The sequence below is a fragment of the Motacilla alba genome, chromosome 21 (assembly GCF_015832195.1).
Source record: "Motacilla alba alba isolate MOTALB_02 chromosome 21, Motacilla_alba_V1.0_pri, whole genome shotgun sequence".
NCBI lineage: Eukaryota > Metazoa > Chordata > Aves > Passeriformes > Motacillidae > Motacilla > Motacilla alba.
Genome location: NC_052036.1, coordinates 6,607,879 through 6,631,055, shown reverse-complemented (window position 1 = coordinate 6,631,055; position 23,177 = coordinate 6,607,879). Strand labels below are relative to the sequence as shown.

Sequence of the window (23,177 nt, the reverse complement as noted above, 5' to 3'; positions counted from 1 at the left end):
GCAGGGAGAGGCTCCTGCTGCACCTCATCCCAAACTGAGAGCAGAGAGAGGCTCCTGCTGCACCTCATCCCAAACCGAGAGCAGGGAGAGGCTCCTGCACACCTCATCCCAAACTCTGAGAGCAGAGAGAGGCTCCTGCTGCACCTCATCCCAAACTGAGAGCAGGGAGAGGCTCCTGCCCACCTCATCCCAAACTCTGAGAGCAGAGAGAGGCTCCTGCTGCACCTCATCCCAAACTCTGAGAGCAGAGAGAGGCTCCTGCCCACCTCATCCCCGTGCAAGGCAGGAGAGCTCGGAGGCCTCTCCTTTCGGGTAATGAAATTCCCCACACTGCACCGAGCCACAAACACAGCTCCATTCTTTGGAAAACAAATATGTTCTTTAGAGCTTCCTGCTTGTCAAACACCTTTTTGTTTAGCTCAACAACTAATCCACTTATCGGAGGATAAAGCTGCCAGTGAATCACCAGGATGATAAAAGCATGCACAAAATTAGCAAAAATTTGCCTATGGCTCCTGCACATTTAACAAACAGCAGCCAAGAGAAAAAATTATTCTCTTTTTTTTTTCTTTTTTTTCTTTTTTTTTTTTTTTAATAACTGAGATCCCCAGGAGAGATTCTGTCAGATAGCAGCTTTTTATTTTGCTCACAGTTTTTTCCCCCTCTCTCTCTCTCTCTCTCTTCCCATCTAACCCAAGCACTGAGGCTGGGAGATGCTGGGAGCTGATATGAGATCCACGGAAATTGGCACTGTTTGAATAAGCAGGAGATGCAGCCGGGCGAAATTTTAATAAGTTGATTTTTTTCTCTTTTTTTTTTTTTTTTTTTTCCCACAGAAATGTTCAGGCATTGGCCGCTTCCCTCCAACCTTGGAGCTGCCGTGCTGCTCAGGAGGCTGCAGCACCTCGGAGGACCCTGGATTTGCCCTTCCCCGCTCCTCAGGGTGCCCTTTGGGGTTTTAATCTCCACATTCCTGCGGGGGGGATCCACCCTGATAAAGGGATGGGGAAAATCCCCCAGGGTTTGCCAGGGTTGGAGCTGGGAGTGACCCGAGCAGGAAATCACCTTCCCTGCCTCTCCTGACCACTGGACCCTCCCCAGTTCTCACGGAAAACTGGGATTTACCTCCCCTCTGCACCCCTGCAGCACCCTGAGGTAACTGGGATTTACCTCCTCTGAAAGCCCTCATCTGCCATGGCTAGCTGGGATTTACCTCTCCAGGAACCCCCCAGTTCTCACGGCTAACTGGGATTTACCTCTCCAGGAACCCCCCCAGTTCTCACGGGTAGCTGGGATTTACCTCTCCAGGAACCCCCCAGTTCTCACGGGTAACTGGGATTTACCTCCCCTCTGACCCCCCAACACCCTGGGGTGACTGGGATTTATCTCTCCTCACACCCCCTCAGCTCTCTGGGGTAACTGGGATTCATTTCCCCTCTGGAACCCCCCCTCCGTTCATTGGGGTAACCGGGATTTACATCCCTTTGAACCCCCCCAGTTCTCACGGGTAACTGGGATTTTCCTCCCCTCTGGAACATCCTTGTCTCCCATGGGTAACTGGGATTTTCCTCCCCTCTAAACCCCCTCATCTCCCATGGGTAACTGGGATTTTCCTCCCCTCAAACCCCCCCAGCTCCCTAAACCTCGGGAATTTCCCTGCTCGGACGTGCAGAGAGGTTCTGGGGTGAAAGCAGCAGATTTTGGGCAGTGTTCTGGGCCAGAGCGGGGATTTCTGCCTTTTCTGGACACCCAGAGTGTGAAAAGGGGGTGAGAGAGGCAAAGACCTCCCGAGGCTCGGACCCCAAAGATGTGTCCAAGAAAGACAAAAAACCCCAAATCTCCCACGGGCCGAGGCAGCTCCAGAGGGATTCGGTTTTCCTGGGCTCTGACTCGTTCTCTGGGGGTCTCTGGGGGTCCCCGGAGCTCTCTGGGGGTCCCAGGGGCTCTTTGAGGGTCTCTGGGTGACTCTGGGAGTCTCAAGGGCTCTTGGGGCTCTCAGGGAGTCTCGGGGATCTCTGAGAGTCTCAGGGGCTCACAGGGGTCTCTGGGACTCTATGGGGGCTCTCTGGGGGTCTCAGGGGTCTCAGAGGCACTCTGGGGTCTCTGGGACTCTATGGGGGGCTCTCTGGGGGTCTCTGGGGCTCTCAGGGGGTCTCAGGGGGTCTCTGAGGGTCTCAGGGGCTCACAGGGGTCTCTGGGACTCTATGGGGGCTCTCTGGGGGTCTCAGGGGTCTCAGAGGCACTCTGGGGGTCTCTGGCTGCAGTCCCCACAGAGTCCCCGTGGGAGGGGCTGAGTTCAGGTTTGGTGACGTTCTCTGTCACCTCTCTGTGACAAGGCCCTGAGAGGGACAGTCCCGGCGTGGTCACCGAAGCCACACCGAGGAGCCCGCCCAGGCCCGGGGGTGGCCCTGGGAGCAGCCGCACCCGCAGCGACCCCCCCAGAGCCCCCCGGATCCCAAATCCTCATTTTCCTGGAGCTCAGGAGGACATTGGCACCCCCGGGGACAGCAGGGTTGGGTCAGAGCTGCGCCACAGCGGCCAAACTGGGAGAACTGGAGAACTGGGAAAACTGGGGGAGCTGGGAGAACTGGGGGAACTGGGGGAGCTGGGAGAATGGGAGAACTGGAGAGCTGGGGGAGCTGGGGGAGCTGGGAGAACTGGGGGAGCTGGAGAGCTGGGAGAGCTGGGAGAACTGGGAGAACTGGGAGAACTGGAGAGCTGGGGGAGCTGGGGGAGCTGGGGGAGCTGGGGGAGCTGGAGAACTGGGAGAGCTGGGAGAACTGGGGGAGCTGGGAGAACTGGGGGAGCTGGAGAACTGGGAGAGCTGGGGAAGCTGGGAGAACTGGAGAACTGGGAGAACTGGAGAACTGGGAGAACTGGGAGAGCTGGGAGAACTGGGAGAGCTGGAGAACTGGGAGAACTGGGAGAATGGGAGAACTGGGAGAACTGGGAGAGCTGGGAGAACTGGGAGAGCTGGAGAACTGGGAGAATGGGAGAACTGGGAGAACTGGGAGCTTCTGGCCATGCCTCCCACCCAAACCTGCTCACTGGGACGTGCTGGAGGCGAAACCCTCGAGCGTGGCCCGGAGGGACAGAACCCCCCCATTCCCGCAGCTTGCCCCCGAATTTTGGCTGGCTTGGGGCGGGGCCGGCAGCTCGGGCGCTTTTAGGGGAGCGGGGAATTCATCAAGGGGCAGGCACCTGTCAGGCTGGTATCTGGAACTAAACGGAAACACTCGCTGGGGCTTGACCTCTGGGCCCCGGGCGGGCTCGGGGAAAACCTCTGCCAGCCCCGGGAGCCCGGGATGGAACGGAACGGAGCGGAGCCCGGGGCCGGGCCGGGAGCTGGGGGGAAGGAGGGACTGGGAATGCTGGAAGGGCTGGGAGAGCAGCAGGGACCCCAGCGGGGACGTGCTGGGGACAGCAGGGCTGGAGCTGCCCGGCCTCGGGGGAAGGAACAGCCCTGGCAGCAAAAGCCAGCGGAGACTTCGGAGCCAAACCCGCCCAGGAGCTCCCCTGTGTGGGGTTTGGGGTGTGCTTGATCCCTCCAGCAGGCCAGCCAGCCCTCGGGGGTAATTCAGCCTTTCCAACCCGGATTCAGCCTTTCCTGTGGGGTTTGGCTGCTGAGGGAGGGCTTTGGTGTTGCAGAACATCTTCGGGCAGCAGGCACAGCCCGGATTTACTGCGAATTACTCCTCCACTCTGGGGGATGCCAGCACAACCCCACAAGCCCCAGTGAGACCCCAAAACTCTGCTGAGGACACAAAGAGTGGCACCGAGGCACTGCCAGCTCTGCTCAGCACCCTGAGAAGGCCCTGCCTGAGCGCCAGGGGACCCCAAAGCACCAACCCTAAAGGATGGCGTTGAGATCTTCATCCTGAGCGAGATGTGGGGCTCTTTAAAACCGGTTCTAAGCCGGCGTGAAATGGCTCCGGTAGCGCTGACCTCAGCCCCAGCTGATCCCTCCCTGGCCTGACTCCCTGAATTTCAGTTTTAGGGCTTCTGTGTGAGCACCTGGGAGAAGGGAAAGCTGAAATATCCCAGGAAAAGCAGCCCTGCCCACCTGCCCCGTGAGGAGAGACAGCAGAACTGACGGGAGCAGCAGTGCAGAGGGGTGGGACAATCCTGCAGCAGCAGCATCCCAGAAATTCCCAAATTTTAACTCCAGAATTCACTTTGCCAGCACAAGTGCGATGCTTCCAAAGGCGTCCGTTCCACACCTTCTTCCTCCTCACCCAAAACAAATCCCCTCCTTCAGAACTCGCCCAGCACTGGAGTTATGCAGAGCCTTGAGTCCTGCCTGGGAAACCCCCGAATTTTGGGCTTCAGTTCCACCAACAGCCCCTGGATCTGCACGGAGGGACTGGGGTTACACCAGAGACGTGCCCCGGCTGGAACAGACCCTAAAGTTCCCTGCCCGAAAGATGCCACTCCAGAGATGGGCCCGGGAATGCGGTGGGGAAGGGCGATGGGCATTCCCGGGAGCTTCCGGGGTGAAGAATTCCTTCGTGCTCTGAGCTTTAGGGAGCGGGTGATGGAGCAGGAGGAGGAACCAAGAAAACCTTTCCTGCAACTCGTCCCTGCTCCTTCTCCTTCCTTGCCCCAAGCAGCGCGGAGGAAAAGCTCCGGGAGGAGCCTGGAGCCTTCGGGGCGCCCAGAGCCGCGGCCGGGCCGCATCCCCCGGGCAAAACCCCGCGGGCTGCGGCCCCGGAGCAGCGCATCCTGCGGGAGCGGCGCCTCTGGGGAGCGCCCGGCGCAGGGAGGGTCAGGAGACAGAGCACCAAGGGTGCGGGGATGGCTGGGACACGGCCAAAGCGGATACTCGGGGAAATCCTGCTCCAGCTGGGAGCTGTTCTGGGTCCACAGTGGGATGGAGGAAATTCCTCCAGGACAGCGGAGCCGCGTCCCGGCCCCGCGGTGCCACCGAGCGCGGCCCCTCCCGCACTGCTGAGCCGCTCCCACCCCGCAGCGGGGTTTCAGGGCTCCCCATCCCCGTCCCAGAACGGTTCCCCGCTACCCCCGGAAGGTGCTGACCCGCTCCCACCCCACTGCCGGCTTTTAGGGTTCCCCATCCCTCTCCAGGAGCAGCTCCCCCTATCCCCGGCACTGCTCCCGCACTGCTGAGCCGCTCCCACCCCGCAGCGGGGTTTTAGGGCTCCCCATCCCCGTCCCGGAGCAGTTCCTCGCTCCCCGGCATCGCCCCCCTGCGCCAGGCGGGAGCGGCCGGGCCCGGCCTCGGCTTTTGGGCTCGGGAAGGGCCCCGTGGCTCCTGAGTCGGGCTCGGGGCTCAGCTGCGCTCTCGGATCGCTCATTAAGCGCTGCCAGCGCCTCGGGCAGCTGCTGCCGAGCCTGCGGGTCCGGCCCAGGGCAGCCGGAGCCGCCCTTTGGGACCTTCTTGGGGTGGGCAGCGTCCCCAGCAGGCGCAGAGCCCTCCCCAGCCTCATCCCCAGCGGGCCCGGCACTTCCAGTCCTGTCCCCAGCGCTCCCCAGCATTCCCAGCCCTGTCCCCAGCATTCCCAGCCCTGTCCCCAGCTCTCCCATCTCTGTCCCCAGCTCTCCCAGCCCCCTCCCCAGCTCCCCAGCTCTCCCGGCTGTTTCTCCCCTCAGCAGGAAGGCGCAGCAGCTCCACACAATGCTCCTCTCCGCACCACTTCTCCTCCTCCCTCCCCCACAGGCAGCCCCCAAAGATTTCTTGCTTCTCCCTTCTCCTTCAGTCTTTTTGCTTTCTTTTCTTTTTTTTTTTTTTTTTTTTTTTTTTTTTTTTTTTTTTTTTTTTTAGGCAAAAATGTTATTTTGTGCCTCCTGAGCCTTTGCCGGCTGGGCTCGGCGTCTGTATCAGCTGGAGGAGCTTATGAGCTTCGTCTCCTCGGATTTAGACTGAAATTTTGATTTTCTGCCGCGCTCAGATAATGTGGAAATCCTGTTCCCCGATATTTGCTGTTTATCAGCGCGGTGCAGCGCGGTTCTGGGGGGAAGGGACCCTCGCCCCCCGCCGCCCCCCGGCCCCGCCGCTAATGGAGTTTCACTCCGGAGCGAAGCCGCCACAAAAGGCTCATTACGGGGAGCCGGGGGAGAGGAACTGCCCGGCCGAGAGGTTCTGCAGGGCTGGGAGGGGCTCTGAGCCCGCGGCTCCGGGCCTGGAGGGGCCCACGGGCGGCTCGGAGCTGCCCGGGATGGTGGCGGGGGTCCGTGCCCACGGAAAGGGGTCCGTGCCCACGGGAGAGGCTGGAACGATGAGAACCCCAAGGTCCCTTCCAGCCCAGCCCTTCCATGATTCCCCAGTCCCTGTCCCCACTCCCTGAGCGTGGCTCTGTCCCGTGTCCTGCCAGGGACCTCCGAGGCCAGGTTTGATCACCGAGGTCCCCTCCCTGCAGCTGGGATGGAGCGGTTTGGGATTCGGGACCCATTCTGAATCCATCCGTTCGGGATCCACCCTGCGCTCCCGCAGCTCCTCACGGCTGGAGCGGCCCTGTCCCCCCGTGTCCCCGCGCTCCGCGGCCTGAGCCACCTCCCTGTCCCCTCCGCGTGCTGTTTGTGGCGGAGGGATCCCTGCCTTTGGGATCCCCGATCCCATTGCCCGTTCCCGCACGCCCGCACCCTGCAGCGTAGCACACTCGCCCCTGCCAGCGCCCCGGAGGCCGCAGCCGGGAGGGGACATTCCCTGCGTGACACGAGCCCGGCAAAGCGAAATCGAAGAATCCCAAAGAAAATCCCGGGGCTGGGCAGCGGGGGAGCGGCTCCGAGCGCCGCTCAAGTGGCCAGCGGTGGGTAAAGCCCGGCTCTTAATGAGGCCGCCTCCCTCTCCTGAAAGGGCTGCTGGTTGTCACACAATGGCTCTCGGTGTCCCCCGCAGCCCCTCGCGGGGACAGCTGGCATCTCCCTGCGCTCGGAATAATGTCCCGGCCACCGCCACCGCGCCGGGATCGCTCAGCCTTACGGGCGGCACCGGGGGAAGGAGGGAAGGAAAAACGGGGGGAAAGAGGGGCTTTTAGGGAAAAAAGAAAAAAGAAAAAAAAAGGAGACAGGAAGCGCGATAAAGCTCGGCTCTGTGCGCGGCTCTTCTCCACTGCTCCTCTGGTTTAAAGTGACTCCGCTTCTTATGGAAACGGAGAGGCGGTATTAGAAGAGGGAAAAAAAAAAAAAAAGCACCAAGACACAGAGAGCTTCCTTATCTCATGGAGACAGTTGTCAGGAATCACTTTGACTGAGTCGTTTTGTCTCCATGCTTTTTTTCGCTGTCAAGCAGGCCTCAGGACATGGATCAAAGGAGAGGCGCCGAGCGCTCGCTGAAACTTCTGATCCCTTCTCGGAACAGACGCGAGTGGCAGAGCAGACAGAGCAGACAGCTCCTCGGCACATCAAATGGGGACAGGGGACAGGAGAGGGAGCGCAGGCACGGCGCAGGGACAGGGAACGCTGCGAGAGCCCGGCCCGGCAGCCAGGGGCTCCCGGAGCCGCTGCGGAGCGAGGGGAAGACCGGGGCAGCCTCTCTGTGTCCCCATCGGGAGCGTCCCCGCCCCCGTGTCCCCACCGGGAGCATCCCCCGTCTGTGTCCCCATAGGCAGCGTCCCCCTTTTGTGTCCCCACGGACAACGTCCCCTCTCTGTGCCCCCTCCCCATCGGGACTGTCCCCTGGCTGCGCCCCCATCAGGATTGTCCCCTCGCTGTGTCCCCATCGGGACTGTCCCCTCGCTGTGTCCCCATCAGGATTGTCCCCTCGCTGTATCCCCATCGGGACTGTCCCCTGGCTGTGCCCCCATCAGGATTGTCCCCTCGCTGCGTCCCCATCGGGACTGTCCCCCTTTTGTGTCCCCATCAGGTGTGTCCCCATCGCGAGTGTCCCCTCTCTACGTCCCCATCGCGAGTGTCCCCTCGCTGTGTCCCCATGGGGAGCGTGTCCCCCCCGTGTCCCTCCGAGGCTCAGCTGGAGGGGCGGGGGTGGCTCCGCAGCGCCCCAGGGCTGCCCCGAGCCGGGCAGGAGCGCGGTGAGAGCCGCGGGGACAGCGCGGTGTCACCTCAGCGCTGGCCTGGGCCGTGAATTCCCTCCCAAAACTCGTCGGTTTGGCCTCTTTGCCCTCAATCCCGCGAACCGCTCCTCGTGATTTCCCAAGACAGCCCCTCCGCCGCTGTATTCCCTATTTCCCCTCAAGCCCACAGCCGGGGCGATCTCCCAAACTCCCCGTGATTTCCAAAACCAGCTCCTCCATCTCTGCATTCCCTCTTTCCCCTCAATCCTGCCAACCACTGATTTTCCTGTGATTTTCCTCATGACTCCTCAAAAAACCCCCTCATGCCAGCATTCCCTCTTTCCTCAAAACCCCACAGCCGGGGTACTTTCCCAAATTCCCAGTAATTTCCCAAAACAAGCCCTCCATTCCCTCTTCCCCTCGGCCCCACCGCCAGCTCCGCGATATCCCTGGACGTGCCAGTCCGGGCTCCCCGCCCCGCGAGGCTCACGACCGCCTTTCAGGAGCTCATTCCCTGAAATCAGATCCCCCTCCTCTCCAGACTGGGTGGGTTTAAGGCAGCCCGGAGCTGAGAGCGCCGAGCCGGGACCCCGCGCACCTTCGATCCGCTCGCCCCCAGCCCCGCTGGGGTTTGTGATCCCCAGACCCGGGATTGGTGATCCCCAGCCTCGCCGGGGTTTGTGATCCCCAGCCCCGTCCGGGTCTGTGATCCCTAGCTCCGGGATTGGTGATCTCCAGCCCCCGGGATTGGTGATGTCCCAGCCCCGCCGGGGTTCGTGATCCCCAGACCCGGGATTGGTGATTTCCCAGCCCCGCCGGGGTTCGTGATCCCCAGCCCGCCGTAAACTGGTCCCGGGCACGGCGGGAGGAGGCAGCGGCGGCTTTGGGCAGCAGAGCCCCCGCAGCACCCAGAGATGTCCCCGCACATGCAGCGCCACGCAGGGGAGGACCCCGGGGTGGAACGGACCCCGCACCCGGGAGTGCGTGGGGCCTTCCCTGCGGCTCCTGGATATCCTCCCTCTGCACTTCCCGGGACAGGCAGCGGCTCCTGCCCGGCCCTGGCCGAGCCCACATCCCAGAGCCATTCCCTGGCACCCCAAAGTGTCTGAGCCCACATCCCAGAGCCATTCCCTGGCACCCCAAAGTGTCTGAGCCCACATCCCAGAGCGATTCCCTGGCACCCCAAAGTGTCTGAGCAATGTCCCTGCTCCTGCCCGGCCCTGGCACCCCAAACTGTCCGAACACACACAGCAGAGCCATTCCCAGCTCCTGCCTGGCCCTGGCGCCCTGAACTGTCTGAGCAATGTCCGTGCTCAGCCCTGGCACCCCAAACTGGCCGAGCCCACCCTGCAGAGCCGTTCCCTGGCACCCCAAACTCTCCAAGCCCACCCTGCAGAGCCGTTCCCTGGCACCCCAAACTCTCCAAGCCCACCCTGCAGAGCCGTTCCCTGGCACCCCAAACTCTCCAAGCCCACCCTGCAGAGCCGTTCCCTGGCACCCCAAACTCTCCAAGCCCACCCTGCAGAGCCGTTCCCTGGCACCCCAAACTCTCCAAGCCCACCCTGCAGAGCCGTTCCCTGGCACCCCAAACTCTCCAAGCCCACCCTGCAGAGCCGTTCCCTGCTCCTGCTCCACCTCTGGGTGCTGGGAGGGTCGCTCCGGACGCTCTGGAAGCTGACGCGGCCCCCAAACTCTCCCCCACCGCACACCAAAGCTCAGCCCAGCATCCTTTCGGGATTCATCTCATCCCATAAACATCTCCTGAGGCTTTGGGACTGCACAGACCGATCCCCCTGAGCAGCTCCCGGGATGCTCCAGGGGTGGACAGAGCCCCCGAAGTCCTGCAGCCTCTCCAACGCTGATCCCCGCTGGGACGGGAGGGAGCGGGAGTTTCTCTTAGCGCACACGGATGGGAAGCAAAGGGAAACTCAACCCCACTGAGTCCTGACCCTCTCACACACCCCCGGCAGAGCTGCGCACCCGGAGGGGACTCGCGGGCCCCTGTCCATCCTCCCCGGGCTGGAATGTCGCCAGGAGAGCCCCGAGCCCGCCTGCGCTCCCCATCCCGGCTCCTCTCCCAGCGCTGCACCTCTGGAATTCACCCCAGCAGCCTGCGAGGGGCAAACAGCTCGGGCAGCTCGGGGCTGGATCCCGGCCCGCGGCAGAAGGCGCCGCTGTGGGCTTTTCCTGCCCAGGACGGCTCTCCCCAGGCGGGGCACAGCTGGAGCACAGCTGGATGGAGCAGGCACAGCCGGAATGCGCACCCCGGGAATGCGGCGCGTGCCCCCGCCTCCCCGTCCCAATTATTGATTCCTTTCATCGCATTCCTCGCTTCTAAGCGTCCCCTCTGCCTCGCTGCCCCCCCTCCGGGGCTGCCTTTCCCCCGATCCCGGCTCCCCGGGCCATCGCGGCGGATGGCATCCCGGAGGTGCCGGGAGCGCCGGGCAGCGGCCGTGGCGTTAATTGCCAGTGGCTCATTTTCCCCCCGTGCCCGGCCCGAGCTCCCTCAGGAATCAGCGCTCGGATCCTCCCGGCCGAGCCCCTGCGCCCTGCCCGGAGCGGGGAACAGCCAGGAGCCGGAGGAGGGGAGGTCAAGGAACTCGGGAATTCCCGTTCCACCCACCCTGCTCGGCTGGCTCTGCCCGGGGACGGAGATTTGAAGATTTTGGGGACAGATTTCTGCGTCTCAGCCCTTAAATTGGACACCTGGGCTCTTTTCAGGCACTTCCACACCTCCCCGCGCTTCTCCTTCCTGCTGCCATCGCTCTTGTTCTCCTCCTCAGGTTTCCCCCACTTTTCCTCTCCTATTTCTTCCTCATTCCCCCAATTTGCGTCCTGCTGCTCCCTGAGCTTGCAGCGCCTTGCGGGCCGATCCTGGGCCCACCAAAGGCAGCGCCAAATTCCCATGGGATTCCAGCCTTGGGAATCGACCGTTTGCTCCCAAATCCTTCCGTGTTCCCAACATTTTCTGAGCAGTAACACGCGCGGGGAACAACCTCGGAGTGGGAATCCCAAATCCTTCCGTGTTTCCAGTATTTTCCTATCTCAGTAACACACGCAGGGAGCAACCTCTGGAGCAGGAATCCCAAATCCTTCCGTTATCCTGTCCCAGTAACACACTGAATCCCAAAACCTTCCACTTTCCTGTCCCAGTAACACACTGAATCCCAAACCCTTCCGTTTTCCTCTCTCAATAACACACGCAGGAAAAACCTCCGGAGTGGGAATTTCAAATCTTTTCGTGTTCCCAACATTTTCCTGTCCCAGTAACACACGCAGGGAACAACCTCCGGAGTGGGAGTCACACAGGGACGAACACAGAATTCGGGGTAAGGGAAGAAAATCCTGCCCTTTTTTTTGCTCCCGATGGGTTTCCAGCGGGATGAGGAGCGCCCCAATGGATCGAGGGAACCCACGGAACCTCGGAGAGGCCCCTGGGATATGAATTCCCCCCTTGCCACCCTCCTCGGAGCCGGAGTCACCGGGAATCAGGCAAATAAGGACGGATCTGTTTTCACACGGGAAGAATGTTCCCTTCTCCCCTGTTCCCGGTGCCGGCAGCAGAGGCGTCAAACTGACAACAGCAGATGGGCTTTGTTCGGTGAAACATATCCCCAAAAATGCCAGGAACCTTAGTGGAAACCCGCCATGTGCAGGTTAAAAGTTTAGGGAGACGAAGCCGAGGTGGAGCCGCTTTTCCCAGAGGAGCCCGGAGCTGCCGTGTCCTTTCCCGAGCCCCGGCGGGGGAAGGAGGCGGATTTAGGGGAATCCCGCGCTCCAAGGGCTGCGGAGGGAGGAAGGAAGGAAGGAAAGCGGCGGGAGGGATGCGGGGACGCTCACGAAGGGCACGGAGGGATCAGAGTCCTCCGGGGGAACGGGAATGCCAGGGGTGGTCCAGAGGAACGGGAATGCCGGGGGTGCTCTGGAGGAACGGGAATGCCGGGGGTGCTCCAGAGGAACGGGAATGCCGGGGGTGCTCTGGAGGAACGGGAATGCCGGGGGTGTGGAGGCGGAACGGGAATGCCGGGGATGCTCCAGAGGAACGGGAATCCGGAGGAACGGGAAAGGAAGGAAGGAAAGCGGCGGGAGGGATGCGGGGACGCTCACGAAGGGCACGGAGGGATCAGAGTCCTCCGGGGGAACGGGAATGCCAGGGGTGGTCCAGAGGAACGGGAATGCCGGGGGTGCTCTGGAGGAACGGGAATGCCGGGGGTGCTCCAGAGGAACGGGAATGCCGGGGGTGCTCTGGAGGAACGGGAATGCCGGGGGTGTGGAGGCGGAACGGGAATGCCGGGGATGCTCCAGAGGAACGGGAATGCCGGGGGTGCTCCGGAGGAACGGGAATGCCGGGGGTGCTCCGGTAGAACGGGAATGCCGGGGGTGCTCCAGAGGAACGGGAATGCCGGGGGTGCTCTGGAGGAACGGGAATGCCGGGGGTGCTCCGGAGGAACGGGAATGCCGGGGGTGCTCTGGAGGAACGGGAATGCCGGGGGTGCTCCGGAGGAACGGGAATGCCGGGGATGCTCTGGTAGAACGGGAATGCCGGGGGTGCTCTGGAGGAACGGGAATGCCGGGGGTGCTCTGGTAGAACGGGAATGCCGGGGGTGCTCTGGAGGAACGGGAATGCCGGGGGTGCTCCGGAGGAACGGGAATGCCGGGGGTGCGGAGGAGGCGAAGGCTGGAGGGGGAAGGAGAGGGGGGAAGGGAAGGCCCCGGTGTGGGGGTGTTCAGGGATGAGGGAAGAACACGGCCCTACACCCGGCTAAGCCGGGGAATGAATCCTGATCCGGCCAAAACCGAGCCTGGAAAATTCGAGCGGGAGAAGGGTCTCCTTTCAGGGAAACGGGGAATCCTTAATGCTTCCTCCCTCAGCAACTGTAATGCCAGGATGTTCCCAATCTGCTTTGAGGGATGGAAAGATTAAGAATAATAAAAAAATTGCAATAAAATATGTGTGAACGAGGGGGTAATTGTGGACAAATGCAGCATTCAAATTCATTTTTCAGCTCTTTTACACACCATTTCAATCTTATTTTCTGCTTGTTAATGAGATCTTGTTGGTTGGGGTGGGCACGGCTGCCCAGTATCGCTCGGGTAATTGCACATAATTTTCTCTCTACCAGTGATTTGCATCAGATTTTTTTTTTCCCTAATTCTTTGCTATTTAAAACCCCTCCTCCTTTTCCCCCTTCCCCAAATCCCCCCCCACACCCCCCCCTACCCCCCCAAATCTCATCCTCTCCTCCCCTTCTTCCTTCCCCTCCCCTTTCTCCTGGCCCGGCAAGGCTCATTTTGAATGCTTATTACAGGCACAGTGTCTCCGACAAAAAAAAAAAAAAAAAAAAGGAAAAAAAAGGAAAAAAAAAAAAGGAAAAAAAGGCACCAGACGGAGAAAGGGATTGGTGGCACGGAGGGAAGGGAGACAGAGCGGCCTCTCCAGAGCCAGGAGGATCCCGGGGAATCAGGGAAGGAATTCCCAGTGCCAGGAGGATCCATGGAACTGAGGGAAGGAATTCCCAGAGCCAGGAGGATCCCGGGGAATCAGGGAAGGAATTCCCAGTGCCAGGAGGATCCATGGAACTGAGGGAAGGAATTCCCAGAGCCAGGAGGATCCATGGAACTGAGGGAAGGAATTCCCAGAGCCACGAGGATCCCTGGAACTGAGGGAAGGAATTCCCAGAGCCAGGAGGATCCATGGAACTGAGGGAAGGAATTCCCAGAGCCAGGAGGATCCATGGAACTGAGGGAAGGAATTCCCAGAGCCACGAGGATCCCTGGAACTGAGGGAAGGAATTCCCAGAGCCAGGAGGATCCATGGAACTGAGGGAAGGAATTCCCAGAGCCAGGAGGATCCATGGAACTGAGGGAAGGAATTCCCAGAGCCAGGAGGATCCCGGGGAATCAGGGAAGGAATTCCCAGAGCCAGGAGGATCCATGGAACTGAGGGAAGGAATTCCCAGAGCCAGGAGGATCCATGGAACTGAGGGAAGGAATTCCCAGAGCCAGGAGGATCCCGGGGAATCAGGGAAGGAATTCCCAGAGCCAGGAGGATCCATGGAACTGAGGGAAGGAATTCCCAGAGCCAGGAGGATCCATGATGGAACTGAGGGAAGGAATTCCCAGAGCCAGGAGGATCCAAACCTGGGATTGGGAACTCCAAGCTCCAGACACTGGGAATGAATTCGGGAGCACAAAACCAAAGCCACTGCAAGCCCTGGGACAATTAAAGCCACAGCTCCGAGGAGGTGACCAGGTTTCTCTTGGCTCTTTGTGCCTCTGGAATTGCCTCAATCCCCGCAGATCCTGCAGGGCTGTTGGGAGATCCCGAGCTCTCAGGAATGACGAGCTCTGGAATTCCTGCCTTTTAACCCTGTTCTGAGCTGTCCCCTGGCCCCAGCTGCCCCAAGCTGAGCTTTTTTGGCTCTGGGGAAGCCCTTGGAGCCCTTGGAGGTGCTGCAGGGAACAGGCACACGGAGTCAGGGCCAGGACCGGATCTCAAAGAGCAGCAGGAATTGTAGGAGGTGAAACAGTGCAACAAACCTTCCAAAAAAAACCCTCCAAAACAAACCCTCCAAAACAAGCCATCCAAACCAAACCATCCAAACCAAACCATCTAAAACAAACCATCCAAAACAAACCCTCTAAAACAAGCCCTGCAACGAACCCTCTAAAATAAACCCTCCAAAACAAGCCCTCTAAAACAAACCATCTAAAACAAACCCTCTAAAACAAACCACCTAAAACAACCCCTGCAAAACAAACCCCCAAAACAAACCCTACAACAACCTCCCCAAAACAACCTCCTAAAAACAACACCCCCAAAACAAGCCCCCCAAAACAAACCCTACAACAAATCCTTCAAAACAAACCCCCCAAAACAAACCCTGCAACAAACTCTGCAAAAACCCACAGAGACCTTGAAAAGGCAGAAGAGACGTGGCAGAGGAGGCTGGAGACGAAAAGCAGAAGAAAATACATAAAAATCTGATTTCTTTGCTGTTTGAGGGGGTCTGCCAGCATCAGCCAAAGCGGCCCCACTTTGGTCCTCCAATGCTCAGCTGAATTCCCTGATTCCCCCTCAGCAGCCAGGGCAGCACACACAGCTCCTGAAGGGCGGGCAGATCCTGACCGACACTGAACTGGACTTAAAACCGAGTTTAGGGCCAGGCTGGATGGGGTTTGTTTGGAGCACCTCGGCCTAGTGGAAGGGTTGGGGAGATCAGCAGAGCCTTAAGGTCCCTCCCAAGCCAAATTCCGCGGATGATTCCAAGATTTATCAGGATTTGTTTAAGATTTATCAGGAGTTTGTCCCAGACCTTGTCCCAGCTCAGGGAGGGACGATGCTCGGCCGGGCCCGGCCCAGGCTGAGCTGGCTCTGAGCTCCAGCTGGTGCAGCTTTGTTTCCCTGCCAGCTGGGGCCAGGCCTGGCCGGGGGGGTCTGGGGACCTGGCCTTGCCCGCCTGGAGCTCCGCGGGGATTCCCCAGAGCCAGGAATGATTCCTCCGGGATGGAAATTTGGGAATATTCATGGGGTGTTTATGGGATCCCAGCCAGGCTGGGGACAGCTCTGGGTCAACCCAGCTGGGCTGGGGACAGCACAATCCCTGCTCCGTCCCAAATCCCTGCTCCACCCCAATCCCTGCTCCATCCCAAATCCCTGCTCCATCCCAATCCCTGCTCCGTCCCAAATCCCTGCTCCATCCCAATCCCTGCTCCATCCCAATCCCTGCTCCACCCCAATCCCTGCTCCGTCCCAATCCCTGCTCCAGCCCAATCCCTGCTCCACCCCAATCCCTGCTCCACCCCAATCTCTGCTCCATCCCAATCTCTGCTCCATCCCAATCCCTGCTCCGTCCCAATTCCTGCTCAATCCCAATCCCTGCTCAATCCCAATCCCTGCTCCATCCCAATCCCTGCTCCGTCCCAATCCCTGCTCTGTCCCAATCCCTGCTCTGTCCCAATCCCTGCTCCACCCCAATCCCTGCTCCACCCCAATCCCTGCTCCATCCCAATCCCTGCTCAATCCCAATCCCTGCTCAGTCCCAATCCCTGCTCCATCCCAATCCCTGCTCCATCCCAAGTCCCTGCTCCATCCCCAAGGTCCTGGAAGGGGCAGGACCGGAGCCTCCACTCTGGGTCCCGCTTTAATCCCGTGGGATTCTCTCCTGGTCACAGTTTGGGAAGGGCAATTCCCCCCCAGAGTTTGGGATTTGGGATGGGGACGGTGCTGAGCACTGCCTGGGGGTTGGGGTTACCGAGTCCTGTTCATCCCATCCTCACTCCCGGAATTTTTCTTTCCCTCCTCATCTCCTGCTCTGCCGCTGGGGAGGGTCCCAAAGGGAACGGGGAGGGGGCAGAGCTGGGACAGGTGACCTGAGCTGGACAAAAGGATGTTCCCCACCACGGAATGTCCCCATTCCCTGGGAACAAACTGGGACAGTTCCTGGAAAAGGGTCTGGAAGGGGAGGTCTGGCACTGGCCAACAACTGCAGTGAGCAGCACTTGGCTTTCCCTCTTTAAAACAAAATTACTATTAGTATCATACAAATAAAAATATAAATATAACAATAAAACAAACTGATAAAATACATAAAATAAATAAAAGAAATTAATTTATCTAGATATTATTATAATATTTATACAATCCATATAAATAAATATATAAATATAACAATAAAATAGAATAATAAATACAGACAATAAATAAATATATTTATGTATTACTATTATTATCATCACTGGATTTAGCTCATTCTCAGTTACTGAACTCTCCTTATCTCCACGCACAAAGTTTTGCTTTGCTTCTATTCCCATTCCAGGGCTGGAAGTGAGAAACGGGGCTGGACAAGGAGCTGGGTCGGGCTTAATTCCCAGCTGGGCTTAACTCCCCCCGCAGCGGCTCAGCCCAGCCGAGCCGGTGTTTTCGGGTGAAGTCACGGGAGCCAAAATTCCCGGCTGAGCTCCGGGATGGAGGCGCAGCAGCCCGGGAAAGCCGGGAGGCTCCAGGGGCTGAGCTGGGCCTTGTGAGGCTAAAAACTGGGACTAAACAAATCCCGCGTGAGGCTTGGGCTGAGCTCCCGCAGGACCTGCCGGAGAATGGGAGCATGGCCGGGGGACGGACCCGTGGAGGCCATCCCAAATCCCCGTTTGGGCCTGGGAACACCGCGGTGGCCATCCCAAATCCCCCTTTGGGACACCGCAGTGGCCATCCCAAATCCCTGTTTGGGCCTGGGAACACCGCGGTGGCCATCCCAAATCCCTGTTTGGGCCTGGGAACACCGCAGTGGCCATCCCAAATCCCTGTTTGGGCCTGGGAACACCGCAATGGCCATCCCAAATCCCCCTTTGGGACTGGGAACACTGCAATGGCCATCCCAAATCCCCGTTTGGGATTGGGAACACCGCGGTGGCCATCCCAAATCCCCCTTTGGGACTGGGAACACTGCAATGGCCATCCCAAATCCCCCTTTGGGACTGGGAACACTGCAATGGCCATCCCAAATCCCCGTTTGGGATTGGGAACACCGCGGTGGCCATCCCAAATCCTCGTTTGGGCCTGGGAACACCGCGGTGGCCATCCCAAATCCCCATTTGGGACTGGGAACACCACGGTGGCCATCCCAAATCTCCGTTTGGGAATGGGAATGCCACAGTGGCCATCCCAAATCCCCGTTTGGGAATGGTGGAACTGCAGTGGCCACTCCAAATCCCCGTTTTCTGTTGGGAACAGGAACGCCGCAGTGGCACACATAACGTCCTCATTTTCTGTTTGGGAATGGGAATGCCACAGGGGCCATCTCAAATCCCCACTCTCTGTTTGGGAATGGGAATGACGTGGTGGCCACACCAAATCCCCTTTTTCTGTTTGGGATTGAGAACACCACGGTGGCCACTCCAATCCTCATTTGCTGTTTGGGAATGCTGTGGTGGCCACACCAAATCCTCAATTTCTGTTTGGGAACGGGAAAGCCCAAATCCCCATTTTCTCTTTCGGAACAGGAACACTGTGGTGGCGATCCCAAATCCCCTATTTCTCTTTGGGAATGGGGACATCGCACTGGCCATCCCAAATCCCCTTTTTCTGTTTGGGAATGGGGACATCGCAGTGGCCATCCCAAATCCCCTTTTTCTGTTTGGGAACGGGAACACCGAGCTTCTCCTCCCAGACTCCAGCTGCCAGCACAGCCCGTGGATTCCAGCTGGGACACCCAATCCCGGGGTAACTGGATAGGGAGCAAAAGCTGGGAGCTCTCGGGCCCCTCTCCTTGTCTGAAGTGCCAAGAAATCCCCTCCTGCTGCTGCTGCTGCCACAGGGGAAACGAGAAACCTGGCCAGACACAAATCACCATCACCCTCAGCTCCCAGTGTAGCTTTTCCAATCTCCTGAGCTCCCTCTTTCCCATCTCCTGAACCTCCTCTTTCCCACCCCCTGAACCCCCTCTTTCCCCGCTCCAGAATCCCCTCTTTCCCACCTCCTGAGCTCCCTCTTTTTCCCCTCCTGAACTCCCTCTTTCCTTCCCCCCTCCTGCATCCTCTCTTTCTTTCCCACCTCCTGAGCTCCCTCTTTCCCACCTTTGAACGGCATCTTTGCTCCCTCCTGAACCCTCTTTCCACCCTCCTGAACCCCTCTTTCCCTCTGGCTGATCCTTCCCCTGCAGAGAGGAACCCCGTAGGGTGGGATTTTGCTGGGATTTCCCTGGAATGCCCCGGCAGAGCCGGATTGTGCTCAGCTCAACTCATAAATTACACAGAGCACCCCATAAAGAGACCCCACAAAACTTCCCTAAAAGAGGACAAATCCAGGAGTTCTTCATCCTGCTGGGAGCATTTCTCATCTCCTTCCACTAGGAACAGCAGAGGGCTTGGAAAGGCTGGAATTTTTGATCAGGGGATGTAAAGCAGACGGGGAAACAACCTGGGTTAGGCTCTCAGCACACAAAGGGAACAGACGAATCTCCACACCGATATCTTGGCCCTCACATGATTAAAAGCGTTGGGAAAATGGGAATCTCCCCTTCCTGGGGGTGCAAAGCTCTCTTTTCTTCAGGCCTGCCAGATAAAGGATCCTCTCTTCCCCATACAAAGGGCTTATGGGCTCAGGGATATCTGTCCCCAGCCTGAGCCTGGGGGCAGGGGAATTTGGGATTGGGATAAGCGGAGGAAAAGCCACAGTCTGGTCCTTTCAACCAGCCCCTGATTCTGCAGGACTGGGGAGGAGAGGATGAAGGGAAATGGAAATTGCAGGATGGCCTTTTCTGCGCCTGGGGCTCATCCCAGGCATCTCATCCCTGCCTTATTCCGCGGGGATAAATTGCACTTGGGATCATCTGAGTTAATCCTGGGCCCTGGCCCAGCTAACCCAGGCCTGCCTTTCAATCCCAGGCTGTATCCTCCGAGCATGAGCCCAGTGCTCTCGGAAATCCCTTGTCAGAGGGATATCTGCCTATTCCCCCACAAATTTCCCTGTTTGGAGCAATATCCAGCCCCATGCCAGTCACATTTCAGTATTTTCCCATCCAGCCCCGTGCCAGTCAGTATTTTAATATTTTCCCATCCAGCCCCGTGCCAGTTAGTATTTCAACATTTTCCCATCCAGCCTTGTGCCAGTCACATTTCAGTATTTTCCCATCCAGCCTTGTGCCAGTCACATTTCAGTATTTCCCCATCCAGCCTTGTGCCAGTCACATTTCAGTATTTTCCCATTCTGCCTTGTGCCAGTCACATTTCAGTATTTTCCCATCCAGCCTTGTGCCAGTCACATTTCAATATTTTCCCATCCAGCCCCATGCCAGTCACATTTCAGTATTTTCCCATTCTGTCCTGTGCCAGTCACATTTCAGTATTTTCCCATCCAGCCTTGTGCCAGTCACATTTCAATATTTTCCCATTCTGCCCTGTGCCAGTCACAGTTTTCCCACTCAAAGCCAAAAGTGGGGGGTCTGAGCCATTCCAGAGAAGCCGCAAAGTTTCCCTCTTTCCACGGCCACTCGGTGTTTGTTTTCACACCCAGACTGCTGGACCCTAACCTCCCCACGCCTGCTGTCCCTGTTTGTTGGACTCCTCTCCAAACCTCTGCAGCTTTTCCATCCCAGGTGCCCACCTCGTTTCTCCTCCTCATCCCAAATTATTTTGGCTTCCCATCCTAAATAAACAGATCCCTCAGAAACAACTGCTGCCCTTCACACAACTCCATATCCCATGAGTGACCGAGAGTGGAAAAAACCGGATTTGGTGTCCCTCAGGATAAGGACAAGTCCTGGCTGCTCATTTTCAGTTCCGCTTGATAACAAAGGTGAGCTTGGAGACTCTTTTCCTCCTCCACAGCTCACCCACGCCTCATGCAGCATTGTCTGCACGGGTTTCCCCAAATCAAACCCCAAATCTCCATCCCTGAGCTCAGCTCCGTGCTCCAGCCAGACCGGGAGGAGCTCCAGGTTGTGCCTAAATCAGCCCCCCAGGATGAGCTGTGGAGTCCAGCCTCGGGTGTGCTGTCCTTGGGGTCACACCCGGCACCTGGGGGGCCCCCTGCTCTGGGGTGGTTTCGGGGGATGCTCCAGGTGTTGGGGATCCCCTCACCCCAACCTGGCTGTGGGAACAACCAGTGCCGGGCTCACAACAGAGCTGCTGCTCATTAACAAACGAACTAATTGCTCTCCCCGCAGGAATTCCTGACCGCAACAACAACCACCACAACAACAACCACACCAACACCAACCCCAACACCAACACCAACACCAACCCCAACACCAACACCAACCCCAACCCCAGCACCAACCCCAACACCAGCACCAACACCAACCCCAACCCCAGCACCAACACCAGCACCAACCCCAACACCAGCACCAACCCCAACACCAACACCAGCACCAGCACCAACCCCAACACCAACACCAGCACCAACACCAACACCAACACCAGCACCAGCACCAACCCCAACCCCAACACCAACACCAACCCCAACACCAACACCAACACCAACCCCAACCCCAACAACCGCAGCCGCTCCGCGGTGCCGGCTCGCCGTGACCTCCCGGAGCTGCTCCGCGCTCGCGGAACGCGGAGAAGGCAGGAAACGGGCACCTACCTGCGGGGAGAGGCCGTTGCTGACGGGGTTCATGTGGTTGGCGGGGGCTGCGGCGTTCATGAAGCTCTCGGAGTAGCTGGAGAAGCTGTGCCGGGCGCCGTAGGCAGAGCTGGAGTCGGCGGCGGCGGCCAGGCCGCCCTGGTGCATGGTGGAGGGTGGCAGCGGCTGCGGCCGGTGCACGGTGCTGCCGCCGTCTGCGGGGACACAGGGACACCAACGGGCTGGGATCTCCCCGGGAAACCCCGGGAAACCACCGGGAAACCCTGGGGAGACCCCGGGAGACCCCTGGGAAATCCCTGGGAGACCCCCAGGAAACCAGTGGGAAATCCCTGGGAGACCCCTGGGAAACCCAGGAACGGCAGCTTGGCCATTCTGGGACCCAGCGCATCCACGCCTGGCGAAGTCTGGGTTTTGACTTCGTTTTTTCCCTCCAAAAAAGCCATGAATTCCTTGGGAAAGGCCAAAGGCAGCTGGAATTAACAATATTCCTTCCGCTGGAATATGCTCACTGCTGAACACCAGAACGGAGATTTACCCACAGTGAGGTCAATCCCACACAACTCCCAATTTACCAGGTAACTAACTAATTACCAATATTGTTTCCGCTGGAATATTCCTGCCGCTGAATCCCGGAATGGAGATTTACCCACAATGAGAGGTCGCCCGCACAACCCCCAATTTACAAGGCAGCACGGAATTAACAATTTTCCTTCCACTGAACTGAACGGAGATTTACCCAGAATGAGGTAAATCCCACACAATTTGGGTAAATAATAAATTGGGTAAATCCCCAATTTACAAGGCAGCTGGAATGAACACTATTCCTTCCACTGGAATGTTCCCGCTGCTGTACCCCAGAATGGAGATTTACGCACAATGAGGGGTCACCCACACAACCCTCATTTTCCTGGGATGTGCTCCATGTCCGAAACTCCAGCCACGGGACACGGGGACACAGCAGAAGGGATGTAGGATGAAAATGGAAGAATTTCCATTGACTTGAGGAAAAAAACCCCGATTTTCCCAACTAAACAAAAACCACAAAGGACTCCCAACAGTCCCAGGATGTCACAGACCCGAAGGGCCCAAGGAGAGGATCGCGGGATGGTTCGGAAGGGACCCCAAAGCCCTCAGCACCGCCCAGCCCGGCGAAGGGGAGGGGGAAGGGGAGCAGGGGCTCACCTTGGGAGATGGTGGTGCTGGGGTAGGAGGAGTCGGGCAGCTGGTACGGGGGCAGTGCTGGCATTCCCGTGGGCGGGAAGCCCCCCGGCAGCAGGTGGTTGAAGGCTGCCAGCTGGTTGGCTCCCGCCTGCTTGCGCCAGCGCGCCCGCCGGTTGCTGAACCACACCTGGGGGGACAGAGAACACCCCGTGGGTGACACCTGAGCAACGCCTGGCACTCCTGGGGGACAGGAAACACCCCGTGGGTGACACCTGAGCAACGCCTGGCACTCCTGGGGGGACAGAGTACACCCCGTGGGTGACACCTGAGCAACGCCTGGCACTCCTGGGGGGACAGAGTACACCCCGTGGGTGACACCTGAGCAATGCCTGGCACTCCTGGGGGGACAGAGTACACCCCGTGGGTGACACCTGAGCAACGCCTGGCACTCCTGGGGGGACAGAGAACACCCCGTGGGTGACACCTGAGCAATGCCTGGCACTGCTGGGGGACAGAGAACACCCCGTGGGTGACACCTGAGCAATGTATGTCACACCTGGGGGACAGAGTACACCCCATGGGTGACACCTGAGCAATGCTTGGCACTCCTGGGGGACAGGAAAGGCCCCACAGGTCACAGCTGAGCTCTGCCTGTCACACCTGCCAGCAGCACCTTCTGGCCAAAGCCAGGCTCAAGCTGCTCCTGGACCATGGAAGGTCCTTCACCCCTGGAGTGTGGAGTTGAATCCCCAGCACCCCTCCTCCCTTCCCTCTCCGTGCTGACCCCAAACCCCCAGCCCCATCCCCCACAGGGGTTTGGGTGGATGCTGCTCCCAGCTGGGGGTGGGGATAGGGATTCCCAGAATGAGGAGACCTTCATTCCCAGGTTGGAAGAGACCTTCAAGATCATGGAGTCCAGCCCAGCCCCAGCACCTCAACCCAACCCTGGCACCCAGTGCCACATC

The 23,177-nt window shown here is 58.9% G+C and overlaps 1 protein-coding gene across 2 annotated transcripts in view; it reads right to left on the bottom strand.

The window, feature by feature from the left end:
• Window positions 1-23,177, bottom strand: part of PAX7 (paired box 7) — a 121,660-nt gene that overhangs the window by 23,611 nt on the left and 74,872 nt on the right. For both annotated transcript variants that reach the window (XM_038160095.1, XM_038160096.1), the window contains exons 7-8: window positions 22,234-22,399; window positions 21,052-21,245 (exon numbers count right to left, since the gene is read on the bottom strand). In XM_038160095.1, the coding sequence (XP_038016023.1) occupies window positions 21,052-21,245; window positions 22,234-22,399 (360 nt within the window). The remainder of the gene's footprint in view (window positions 1-21,051; window positions 21,246-22,233; window positions 22,400-23,177) is intronic.